Source organism: Sorex fumeus, unplaced genomic scaffold, assembly GCF_029834395.1.
Source record: "Sorex fumeus unplaced genomic scaffold, SorFum_2.1 ptg000037l, whole genome shotgun sequence".
Classification (NCBI taxonomy): Eukaryota; Metazoa; Chordata; class Mammalia; order Eulipotyphla; family Soricidae; genus Sorex; species Sorex fumeus.
Window position 1 is genome coordinate 74,204,236 of NW_026606094.1, and position 12,515 is coordinate 74,216,750.

General features: G+C 48.8%; 1 protein-coding gene across 5 annotated transcripts in view; it reads right to left on the bottom strand.

Annotated features, from left to right (window-relative positions):
- The window catches only part of PDE1C (phosphodiesterase 1C), a 661,768-nt gene that overhangs the window by 455,978 nt on the left and 193,275 nt on the right, over positions 1-12,515 (bottom strand). For all 5 annotated transcript variants that reach the window (XM_056117979.1, XM_056117980.1, XM_056117974.1 and 2 more), the window contains one exon: positions 6,060-6,110. In XM_056117979.1, the coding sequence (XP_055973954.1) occupies positions 6,060-6,110 (51 nt within the window). The remainder of the gene's footprint in view (positions 1-6,059; positions 6,111-12,515) is intronic.

A 12,515-nucleotide genomic window follows, 5' to 3' on the forward strand; every position in this document is an offset into this window, starting at 1 on the left:
GTGACTCCAGGAGTAGACCCCCAGCACCACCTGGCAAGGTCCCAACCCAGAATCCGATAGCAGAGCCTGGGTTTCATGTTCCAGAGATATACAGGGAGCATCCAGATCCTGTGGATTCCCACCTGACTATGGCAGGGTTTCAGGAATGTGGGTGCAGGAGTAGGGTGGGGGTGTAGGGCTCCTCTCTCTCCTGCCTTCTCTGTGCTACACACACACACACACACACACACCCCTCCTCAGGGGGTCAAATCACACCCCCTGGTGGGAGATCTGCTCTCTGTGTCCCTTGCAAAGGCCCTTTTGCTCCAAGCCCAACCACTGCAAGCCCCCTTCCATAGCACTTTCCACACTGCCAACTATTCTTTCTTTCTGCTTGCTAAATGAAATTTTTTATTTAGGTACCATGATTTACAAATGGGCCGGAGCAATAGCACAGCAGTAGGGCATTTGCCTTGCACACGGCCGATCCAGCCAAGCTGGGTTTGATTCCTCTGGCCCTCTCGGAGAGCCCTGCAAGCTACCGAGAGTATCTAGCCTGCATGGCAAAGCCTGGCAAGCTACCCGTGGCGTATTGGATATGCCAGACACAGTAACAAGTCTCAAAATGGAGACGTTACTGGGCCCACTTGAGCAAATCGATGAACAACGGGAGGACAGTGCAACAGTGCTACAGATTTACAAATATGTCCATAATAAAGTTTCACATATAGGGTATGCTACTCCCAGTGTCCAACTTCCCTCCACCAGTGCAACCAGGTTCCACTCCCCACCCCCACCTGCTTCCTTAACACCCACTTCTGGGGAGCTGTGGGGGGTCAGGGCAAGGGCCACACACAGCTGTGCTCAGAGATCACTCTTGGCAGCTCCGAGAATCACAGAGGGTGTGGGAGATGAACCTGGATCACCCATATGCATATGGAAGCACCCTGCCGGCTGTACCATCTCTCCAGCGCCAAATGGCACATTTTAAAGTCTTGTTGCTGTAGTTTGGGTCTCCTGCTTCCAGACATACCTCACCTCAACACCCATCCCGCCCCTGTGACCTCTCGCCCATCTCTTCTTACGCCCCCTCCATCTCTCTCTTACCCTCAGACCCGGCCTTTTCAGTTCTATCACCTGGTAGCTTTCTGACTCCTCACTCCAAGCCTTACTATCCTCAATGGCAGGGATCTTGTCCTGGTTGAACCCATTTCTGATGCAAAAAGTAGTGTAAGTTCATCAGGGTATTCAGTAACTACTCAGGAAACATAAATGAACAGTAGCTGAAATAGTCCCACCGGTCCCCTCTGTTTCTATACTAAGAATTTATTTTTGGGTGGGGAGAGGAATAAAGGGCCTATTACCAGTCATTTTCACCAGAGTAAGAATGAGGATTTGCATTTCCATCCTTGAAGCTTTTCCCTTTGTTGAGGGAGTTTCCGGGAGCTGGCAGAAAGGAGTGTCCCAAGAAAGATCTTCCTGCCCCAGATGGAACCATCTGCAAGAGGGGGTCAGGACACTGTGGACCTAGGAAGCCATCCTGTGCAAATGGCTGCAGGGCCTCCACCATCAAGCTGCCAGGTCCCCAAGTCCCTAAGTCACTGAATCCACAAAGCCCAGCACCTCAGGCCAGGAATGGACAGACACCAGAATCAAACAAAATTGGAACTAAGGACATAGAATTCTAGATGTGAGCAAATTCCCAAAGTTTTATCTGGACAGGTTGCCTTCATGTGTAAAATGGAGACAGCCACGGTGGACAGAAGCCTGGCCTGCAGTGCCCACAGTGAAACTCTGCCAGCTCCCCTTGCCCATGGCATTGGGGAACGAGGCCACACACACGGAGTCCAAAAGAGCTCACTGCATGATGCAGGTCACTCTGAGCTCCCACACTAAGCTGATCCAAGCCCACATGTCTGGAGCTCACCCAGTACATTAGTCTTGTTCATTCTTGGCCCTCGTTCTCTGAATACTGATCTCCTGTAGGTTTGGGAAGGAGGATAATACTATTCCCCACTTCCTGGACCTCATCTCCCCACCTTCATTTATGCCCAGGGAAATGCCTTCCTTGCTACTCCATGAGCCTGCAGTTGCTATTAAAGAGCCACTCTGATGAAGACAATCATCAACAATAGTGTAAAATCACAAGGGATGGTGATGGATGCCTAATAGGATCTGGAGTCCCCAGAGCATCTGCCACACCCATACTGCCCTTTATGGCATCACAGTGCCTCCAGCCTGTAGGTGACAGGCACTGAGCTCCACTCAGGAGCAGTGATATCAGTTTCTTCGAGGAAGACACCATGGTTGGAGGTGGCGGAGCCAGTCAGTTACACAGAGACAGGAAGTAGCGAGAAGAAAGGGGACCGTGTTGTAGAACAGACCTCTCAGAAGAGGACCAGCTGGAAAACCAGCTGCTGGCCAAGGCAGGGTCAGAAGTCAGTGTGTGGCAAACTGGATTTTGTTCTGTTGTGTTTCAGTGGGAGGTCACACCCAACAGTGCTCAGGGCTTACTCCTCGCTCTACACTCTGGAATCATTCATGGCAGGACTCAGGGAAACTATACCAGATGCCGGGGCTTGAACCCAGGTCAGCCACGTGCAAGACAAATGCCCTACCCACTCTACTATATTGCTCTGGCCCTGGAAACCACGGGGTTTTTTGGGGGGGTGGGTCACACCTGGCGATGCTCAGGGGTTACTTCTGGCTCATGCACTCAGGAATTACCCATGGAAGTGCTCGGGGGACCATATGGGATGCTGGGAATCAAATTCAGGTTGACTGTGTGCAAGGCAAATACCCTACCCAGTGGGCTATCACTCCAGCCCCCAACTGATGATGTGATGTTTCAACGGACACTCACACTCTATTTCCCACACTCTATTGCCCTCTAGTTCTCCTTTGGTTTTTGTTTTGTTTTGTTTCATTTTGTTTTTGGGGGGGTGTTTTTTTTTTTTCAGTTTTTCAGCCACACCCGGTGGTGCTCAGGAGTTACTCCTGCCTCCTGTCTCAGTGCTCAGAGCTGCTTCCAACAAGGCTCTGGGAACTACACAATTCTGAGACTCAAACCCAGGCTTCAATCTGGCAACCCACACCCCACTTCCTTTATGATTCCTTCAATAAAATCACCACTGCTCACCTCTGCTGCAATACAGGGAAAAGTACAGGTGAACAACAGGGGAAAAAGGAGATGGCCCGAGGGCATCAGGGTCCCCTTAGAATGAAAGCATTGGAAATACAAGAAAGGCGGGAAACAGACGCTCCCTTTCTCCAGGCCTTCTGAGTTTTTTTCTACTGGCCCTGAGGGCTGAGTTTTTGCAACATTTGCACCTGATCCTCCCTGCCTTCTTGATCTTAACTCCATGCTGGTAAGGTTTGTGTCATAGGGAAAGTTGCCAGGTGGCACCTTCCAGTTTCCAAAGAAAAGCCTAAATCCAGATCCACTCACCTTCCCCAGCTGGAAGCTTCATTGGAGTAAAGTGAGTCGCAATCAGAGATGCGTATGACTGACTGTTGCCTTCCTAAAAGCTGCCTGTTTTCCTGCTTGGATTTGTTACAGAAAGGTTTGGTACATTTTTTTTCTTTTGGGGTCACACCTGGCGATGGTCAGGGGTTACTCCTGGCTCTGCACTTAGAAATCACTCCTGGCAATGCTCCAGGGACTATATGGGATGCTGGGAATCGAACCCAGGTCAGTCACGTGCAAGGTTAACACCCTACCTGCTGTGCTAACGCTCTAGCCCAAGGTTTGATGTGTCATCTGGTCTCTTTTTCCAGCACGTTGCACTTGAGGGAGACTTTTTGTTCCTTTTCCTTTCCCAGGATTAGGTCCTACATAACTGGCTGTCCTAACTGTTTTTTCCTCCAGAGAAAACCTTTTCCCACCTGTCCCCAACCAATCAACCTTCCCACCCTGCTACAATATTTGGAAATCTCTTAGAGCAAAGGCACAGACTACAAGGGGCTCCTTGTGGCTTGCAGCCCCTTCCCACATTCTGAGAAATGCTCCCAGCATGTGCACGAAGGACAGTGCCCCAGGGCAGAGCTAGGATGTGGGTCCAGCTTATGAGTGTATCTGACAACTGCTCATGAGATGACCAAGCACAATCAGCATCCCCAATGAGCTGCAGGATGGACTTATTTTGGAACTACTGCTTCCAGGCAGGCAGTGAGAACTGGAGCCCACGAGAAGTGTTTTGTGACACAATTTCTAAAGGCAAGTACTTAGTGCTCTTTCACCACCATATATTATCACAGCTGCATAAAAATCATTTCTAGGAATCAGTCCCGAAGTTTTCAATCAGTTCCAAAAGTTTTAAAAGAAGCCCTGTATGTAGAGGAATAACACTTCCGACTTTACAGTGACTTGTTCTGCCAAAATCCAGTGTCAACACCTGGTCAACGAGCTGGGGGTGTGGCTCAGCTCTCAAGCACAGACCTCATGGGGTGAGGCAGCACCAAAATCAAACGTTGTGGTAAAACCCTCCCACCCACTCCTCCATGAACAATGCCATAACTAGGAATTCATGGAACTTCTCTCGTGCCACCACTTCGAAAGAGAACCATTTTTTTTATAAAGGAAAGAAAGTTGGTGTGCTTGCCCTGTATTTGCAGGTGGGAAATGTGAGGTCCACACTGGAGAAGTGGAGCGACTTCTAGTCAAAGCCAGTGCATAATAGTGGATAGAAAGTTGATGCCTGAAGATTCGCACATGTGGATCCCTCTCCAGTGAACCTACGCTCTTCACAGGACACCCCGGTTTTCTTCCCTGAAGGGCACCGTGCTCTGCTATAGCAAACGGGGTGATGCACTGACTCCTGCTCCCCCACGGGGTTCAAGATCCAGCGACACAGGAGTCAAGCAAAACGGATGTGGCTGGGAACCGCTCCAGAAGGCCCAGGCTGTGGGAAACCATTCACTCTCTCGGGCCTTCAGGATGACCTGGGCAGGGGAGCAGGCTCAGGGGCTAGTGTGCAGTCCTTGCCTGCCCAAGGCCAGGAGCTCAGTTTGCCCCCCCACGCACCTCATGTTCTGCCTCCACAGTGCCAAGTGTGGCCCCTAAAATATGTGCACCCCCAAGGACAGACACAGGATGATCCCTCTCATACAAGAACTTAAAGATACACGGCAAGGTAGCAACAGAGGGTCAAAGCCAACAAAGTGGTGGTCTGACCCCTACCTGAGTTCCTGTGTGTGTGTGTGTGTCTGTGTCTGTGTCTGTGTGTGTTGGGGGTGGAGGAGGGGGAAAGGGACAATGTGTCTCAAAGGGAGAGATACTGGGGTCCTTGGGGCAGGAAGTGGGCACATTGAGGACAGGTGCAGTGTTGGAAGTAGGTGCATGGGAAACCATCGTTAACAGTTTATAAATCACAGAACCTGAGTTAATTAAAACTCAGCTTTAAAAAATGAAGTAGTTTAAGCTAAACAAAAATATAAACATATATGTACATATGTGTCTATATTTATACATACATGCAAATACTTACATATATATGCAAATATGTGTATGCAAATATATGTATGCACACTATGCAAATTCATACACACACACACACACACACGAGCCAAGGTAAAGCCAGTAGTGCTGCTCATAAATGCACATTGTGTCGCGATAGTGTGGAGTGGACAGGAGTGGACCAAGCTCTCCACACACTCTTTTCTCACTGTCTTTATGTAAATCACAGAACCTTCCCTCGAAAAGCTGCTGCGATTCCCCAGTGTGGGGCTTTCCACATCCCAGCTGGCACAGGAGTCGGGGGGCTTGCTGAAAAGCCCACCCTGACTCAGCGGCTCTGGTGCGAGCCTGGCCTCTGCCTTTCTCGACAGGCCCTGTCCCTTCTGTGGTGGTCACGGTCAGTTCTGCTGAGTCCCGGAGCACAGCTGGGTAAGCCACAGATCTGAAGGCTGCAATAGCAACAGCAGTGCCGAGGGCACCCCTGGCGGGGCTCAAACAGGACAGCCGCCCCGGAAGAGAGCTTCTGTGTCTGTGTTGTGTGCTGACTGAAGGTGCCCGAGGCGAGCTACCAGATGAAAAGATGGCTGAAAGAGCCCAGGAAGGAAGCAGAACAAGATTTACTCACGGGAGAATCGAGCGAGAGGCCTGGCCGTCTTGTCTCCGGCTTCATTCGCAACTGGAATGAAAAAGAAAAAAGAACATGAGTGAGAGAGAGAGAAAAAAGTAGGAGGTGGAAGGGGGGCAGGGAAACTGGGGACATCGGTGGTGGGAAATGTACACTGGTGAAGGGACAGGTGTTGGAACATTGTATGACAAAAACCGGATCATGAACAATCTTGTAACTGTGTATCTCACTGTGATTCAATAAAAATATTGAATGAAAGAAAAAGAGAGAGAAAGAGAGAAAGAGAGAAAGAGAGAAAGAAAGAAAGAAAGAAAGAAAGAGAGAGAGAGAAAGAAAGAAAGAAAGAAGAAACGTTTTCAGACCGTGTCCAACCTAGAGCGCCAACTCTAGACCCTCTGTCCTTCAGTGGTGAGTGAGGGTCTCTGTGAGAAAACAGAAGTGACTTTACTCCTGCCCACTGTTCCCAAGGCTGCTCCTGGCACATAAATGAGGCCAGTTGTCTTCACCATCCTGGGAAGGACATGTGAAGAAAGCGAGAGAGACCCTCCAGAGTATTTGCTTTATTTACCGTGTCCAGAGGAAGGAACAACCTGAGCCCACTTCTTGGGTCTACGTTAAGATCTAGCTTCTCCAAGCTCCATCTGCCTAGGTCGTTCTCCAGCCCGAGGACACTCCCAAGCACCAGGCCACCAGGATTTACATGGAGACACAGGCTAGGCAGGCCGTTGGATAGAGAAGGGTCCCCATGGCAATGGAATTCCTGGAAGTAATAAAAGGGAAGGAGCCCCATAGCAATGGAATTCCTAGGAAGTAGTAAAACCAGCAGTCCCTACGCTATAAAAAGCCCACCTTGTGAGCACAGAAATTAAGGCCCTATAAGACCTTTACCGGGTACCAGCAGCAGACCCTGAGGAGGCTGGACCACTACAAAGAGAACAAACCTCAGCAGAGACAAAGACTGAGATAAGGACCTAAAGGAGATCCCCAGAAAACTTCCAATTTCAAAAAAGAAAAGAAAAGAAAACTTCCAATTTTGTCCTTTATAACAGTGCCTGATCAACTCTCCCATCTGCAGAAAACTCAGGACCAAGACAACCTGAAGAATATCGATATAAAAGTCGGTCTGAATGGCCATTCAGAGCTCTCTCTGTCTTTGGAGAAGCCCGCATTCTCTCCTGACAGTGTTTCTTTCTCTTTCTCCCTCCCTCCCTCCCTCCCTCTCTCCCCTTCCTCAAAAAATCTCCAAAGAAAATCTTTTTACATCACTGCTCACCTACTCCTGAAATGCTTCTCTGAAAGATGACGGACCCAAAAGGCCTGGGAAGGTCTAGGACTGACTTTCCTTTCCAGCAAAGAGCAATTCCTCACACCAGCATGAGTCCACTCTCTCTGGGAAACTGGGTGGTGGGGATTAACTCCCATGCCGCGCAAAACAAGTGGACATCAGGTGTGGCCTGAAGTCACCTCGTGGGCTGGTAGGACTCAGGTCCCTGCTGTGTACGGCTCATCGCAGACTTTATCAGTCCTTGACTTCCCAGCCTTCCCTGGGTTGAAGAGGTGGCTCAGGGGAAAGCGGTGTGTCAAGAATATTGCAATTTAGAGGACCAGATCAATAGTCCAGCAGGTAGGGTGCTCACCTTAACCTCCAATCAATCCCTGAGCAATTTGCTCAGGGAGCAATCCCTGAGCACTGGTCCAGGAGTAAGCCCGGAGCACCACCGGGTAGGGCCCCAAAACAAAGAATACTGCAACTTCAACACTTAATAGGGAAGCTCTAAGAGACAGAATCATGGAAATTATTCTGATTGCTACCTGAAAAAAAATCTTACCCCAAAATTCTCAGTCAGGTCATTTACTTTCCTCTGACAAGTGACAAGGCAGTATCATGTGAACAGTCACGATTAGCATCTCTTACACTTAGGAAAACCCTACTGGAGGAAAACACAGAACTCAATGACTAAGTACAAACACAAGCTTCACTCACTGTAGGTAACACTTAATCTCCATTTACAGAATGGAGGGTAGGTGCAATTTTTGTAAAGGGTGATTTACACCTTGACTTCTGTAGACAAGCACATACACTGGTGATCGGCGTGGATAAACACCCAAGGTACTCAGCTGGAAAGCTTTTCAGTTTAGGAAAAAAATTCAAAACAGAGGCAGAGTAAATCTGCTAATGTAATCACTAAAGCATAAGAAATTTCAGTCACAACATAACTCATAAACTATTGCAGACTTTATAAAAAGAAAACGGAGGGAGTTAAAAAAATTATTGTCACTCTCTCAGAAGGCGAACATTCTAGAATGCATTTAGTGTGGAAAACGTTTTACAAATTATCAGATGTCCTTTTAGCTTACTTTCATATTTCATTGGCAGCCCCCACCCCAACATGACAAATAGAACATTACGCAAAATGTCCAGCAGGGGGCAGTGGCAGTGCATTCTGCACCCAGCAAGGGTGGCAGGAAAGGAGGAAAGGAGGAAAGAGGATAGGCATGAGTTTCCCTCAAGCGTGAGTTCAAAGTCGATCTATGAAAGGACACCTATATAGATCTCTAAAGTCAGACACAGAAGTTCATTTGCCCCAGTCTGCTGCAGAAACTGGCGGGCTGTTTTTTGTTTTTGTTTTTGTCTTTAATTTTTATTAGTGAAACACCAGGAGGTACAGTTGTAGATTTACAAATTGTTGTGCTTGGGTTTCAGTTATACAGTGATCAAGTACCCATCCCTTCACCAGTGCCCATTTCCCACCACCACGGGTCCCAGTATCCCTCCCACCCCCCATCCCCCCCATCCCACCCTGCCTCTGTGGCAGGGCATGCAAGCAGGATTACAAACAATTGCCAATAGCCCCAGCCCCCACAATGCACAAGTTCCAGGAGGGAAGACAAGCACGCCCTCACCCAGAGGCCCTTTCCGCTCTCCCCGCCCGCCACCCCCCCTCTCCTGAGACAGAAGTTGTAAGGAAAAGTCAGGAATCACCATCTAGGCCACTGAGGTATGGGGTGGAATGTCTCCCTCCAGAAGCAATTGAACCCTGCCCCCAGCTTCCATATCAGTCAGAGATCAGACCTAGGTCTCCCAGCTACACCCCATGATCTCAAAGTGTCCTAATAACCGAACACCTGCCCCGGATGCTCTCCAGAGCAGCCTCTATGCCTGATCCAAGCGGGGATCAGCTTCATGCAAGGCAAGCACCCTAGCCGTGGTACTCTGGCTCAGTCACCTAGCTATATGCTTGAGAATAATTCGCCTGCCTGCCCTTCAAACCCTCTCTGGGCCTTAGCCTCCCGCCCTACCCCACGCTCACTGCATCCCCAGCCCAAGTCTTCTCATCTAGCATCAGATGTATTTATTTTGTGGCTCAAAAGCTTCCCTAGCAGATCCTCCCAGGATAAGAGATGCATGCTGAAAGTAGACGATAGACCAAACATGATTGCCACTCAATGGCTCTTTTGCAAACCACAGCACCCAAAAGGAGAGAGAGAACAAAAGGGAATGCCCTGCCACAGAGGCAGGGTAGGTGGGGGGTATGGGGGGTGGGAGGGACACTGGGATCAGTGGTGGTGGAGAATGGGCACTGGCGGAGGGATGGGTACTTGATCATTGTATAACTGAAACCCAAGCACAGAAATTTGTAAGTCTACAACTGTACCTCATGGAGTTTCACTAATAAAATTTTTTTAAAAGCCACCAGTCCTCATCCACCCCCTCCCCACCCCAGATGGACCCTCAAGCACCACCAGGAGTAATTCCTGAGTACAGTCAGGTGTGGCCCCAAAACAAAGAAACAATCACCAAAAAACTCCCACACACATTAAGGAAGTTTGCTGAAAGGCAGATTTGGACTGAGTGGTTTTGGGATGGGGGCCCAAGAATCTGCATTTTTTACAGTTCCTCAAGTCACACTCAGGAGTCTGGTTGGGGGGACCACATTTTGAGAACCACTGTTCTCAACAACAGTAAGTGCCAACATAGTTTATAAGCCAGAAGCAGTGAGTGCCACATCAAACAAAGCCTCCAGTCACTGTTTCTAGAAAGAAATGGAGCAGATTTGAGCTGAGAGCAACTGCCACAGATGGTTGTGTACAGCTCAACCTCAGAGAAGCTTCCACATGCCATGAAAAGTCCCTGGTGTTGTGTCTGACCCTTAATATATCCTTAACTTAGAGGAGTTGGGTAATGAGGAGGGAGCAGACCTAGATACGCTCTAAGCTTACTCCTCGCTGGGTGCTCAGGGTACACTCCTGATGGGACTCAGGGAAGCACATGCAATGCTGGGGATCTAACCAGGCTCAGGTATTTGCAAGGCAAGCAGCATTCTGTTATGCTGTCTCTCTGGCCCCCTTTATACTTTTCTTGTTGTTAATAAGCATTTTCTTAGCATGATAAGACATGAGAAGCAATGGGTCATTGTTATAACCAGAAAAATATATATATCTTTAGTAAGGGAGTGTGCATGGAGCGATAGCACAGCGGTAGAGCGTTTGCCTTGCACGCAGCCAACATGGCTGACCCGAGTTCGATTCCTCCGCCCCTCTCAGAGAGCCTGGCAAGCTACCGAGAGTATCTCGCCCGCACGGCAGAGCCTGGCAAGCTACCCGTGATGTATTCGATATGCCAAACACAGTAACAAGTCTCACAATGTCAGTGGGCCTGCTCGAGCAAATCGATGAACAATGGGAGGACAGTGACAGTGACAGTAAGGGAGTAGAACATAACTGGTATTAACTTATGTGCAGAGATGTATAATTTTATTTTTTTTTCGATTCCCTTTCTTTTTTTTTAATTTTTATTACTGAAACACCATGAGGTACAGTTGTAGACTTACAAATTTTTGTGCTTGGGTTTCAGTTATACAATGATCGAATATCCATCCCTCCACCAGTATCCATTCTCCACCACCACTGATCCCAGTATCCCTCCCATCCCCCATCACCCCCATCCCACCCTACCTCTGTGGCAGGGCATTCCCTTTTGTTCTGAGAGATGTATAATTTTAATAGCATGCACACAGATTTTCAGATTTCCAAGTAGTCTTAGATCACAAAATCCAAGATTTTTCATCAAAGAAAAACAAGACTCAAACAATTAATCTCCCCTCTCTCCTTCCTCCAGGGACACACAAATTTTAGGTTAGCAATGTGCAACCCGAGTTACACTCTCAAATCATAAAGAGAACTTTTTAAAAGTCCAATAGCCAGACCCCACCCCAGAGCGTAGGGATCAGACACTGGCACATTAGTTTTTTTAGCTCCAAGAAGATGCCCATGAACAGCTAATAAATGAGAAGCGCTAATAAATGGTGTAATCATCTTTATCAAAGCAACATGCAGGTAGGAGGTGTGGCTGAGGGGCCTTCAAAAACAATTACCCCATTCAGTTCTTCTTTTCAGGATGCTATTGTTGTCAGTGAGATCTTGGATGGAGACTTGTCTCAACCTTGAGAAAAACGCCACCATTAAGAGGGCAAGGGGAGCTGTGGAGTTCATCAGTTGGGGGAGGGCACTCTACTCTGTGAGAGGTTCTTTAAAACAGGCTTCACCTCACCTCACCTTCAACCTGCAGCCCCTGTACAGACCCCAACTGGGAAACATCCTGAGAGGGCAGCAAATAATACATTTCACACCAATCAGGAAAGCCAGTTGTGTCTCAGTCTGGGTTTCCCCACACGTGGTTGGCTACAGCTGTGGGTTCCAGCCCTCTCCTACCTGCAGACGGGCTCCCAGCCACAGACTAGCCACTAGGTGAAAACTCCTGAGCAGAGGGACGGACTCATCTGACGATGATTGTGATGACAGTGATGCCCCAGATCTCATGGCCCCATCCAGAACCACTGAATGAAAATGTCTTCCATAAAAGGGAACATAGCAATAACTCAGGTTTTGTTGGTGTGTGTGTGTGTGTGTGTGTGTGTGTGTGTGTGTGTGTGTGTGTGTGTTTGGCGTTTGTTTCTGTTTTGAATTTACTCCTGGCTCTGTGCTCAGGGATCACTCCTGGCGGGGTTCAGGGAAACCATATGTGGTGCCGGGAACCAAACCTGGATCAGTCGCCTGTGAGGCAAACGCCCTGCCCACCATACTATGGCTCCAACACAAGAAGCTAAGATTTAAAACAACTGCTACAGCAGCTCATGGGAGCCCACTTGTCCGACAAGCGGCATCCTGAGTGAGGTGCTCCCCTGACCTAGCTGTTGTCTACTTCTGCTCAAGAAGCTGTTCAGAAGCAGGTCTGAGAGCAAGGAAGCAGGGGAAATGAGAAGCTAACGGAGAGCTGAGCACCCTGAGTCCAGGCCAAGGTGGCATCCCAGCCACGCCTTACACAACCCAGCCCTCGGAATGGAACGTGGATGGGTGGTCCAAACAGCTGTGGCAGTGGCAGGCAGGTGCACACTGCTTTGTAACCAAAATCAGCACCCAAAATACTGACACCTTTGTTATGGACGCCCTGGCACC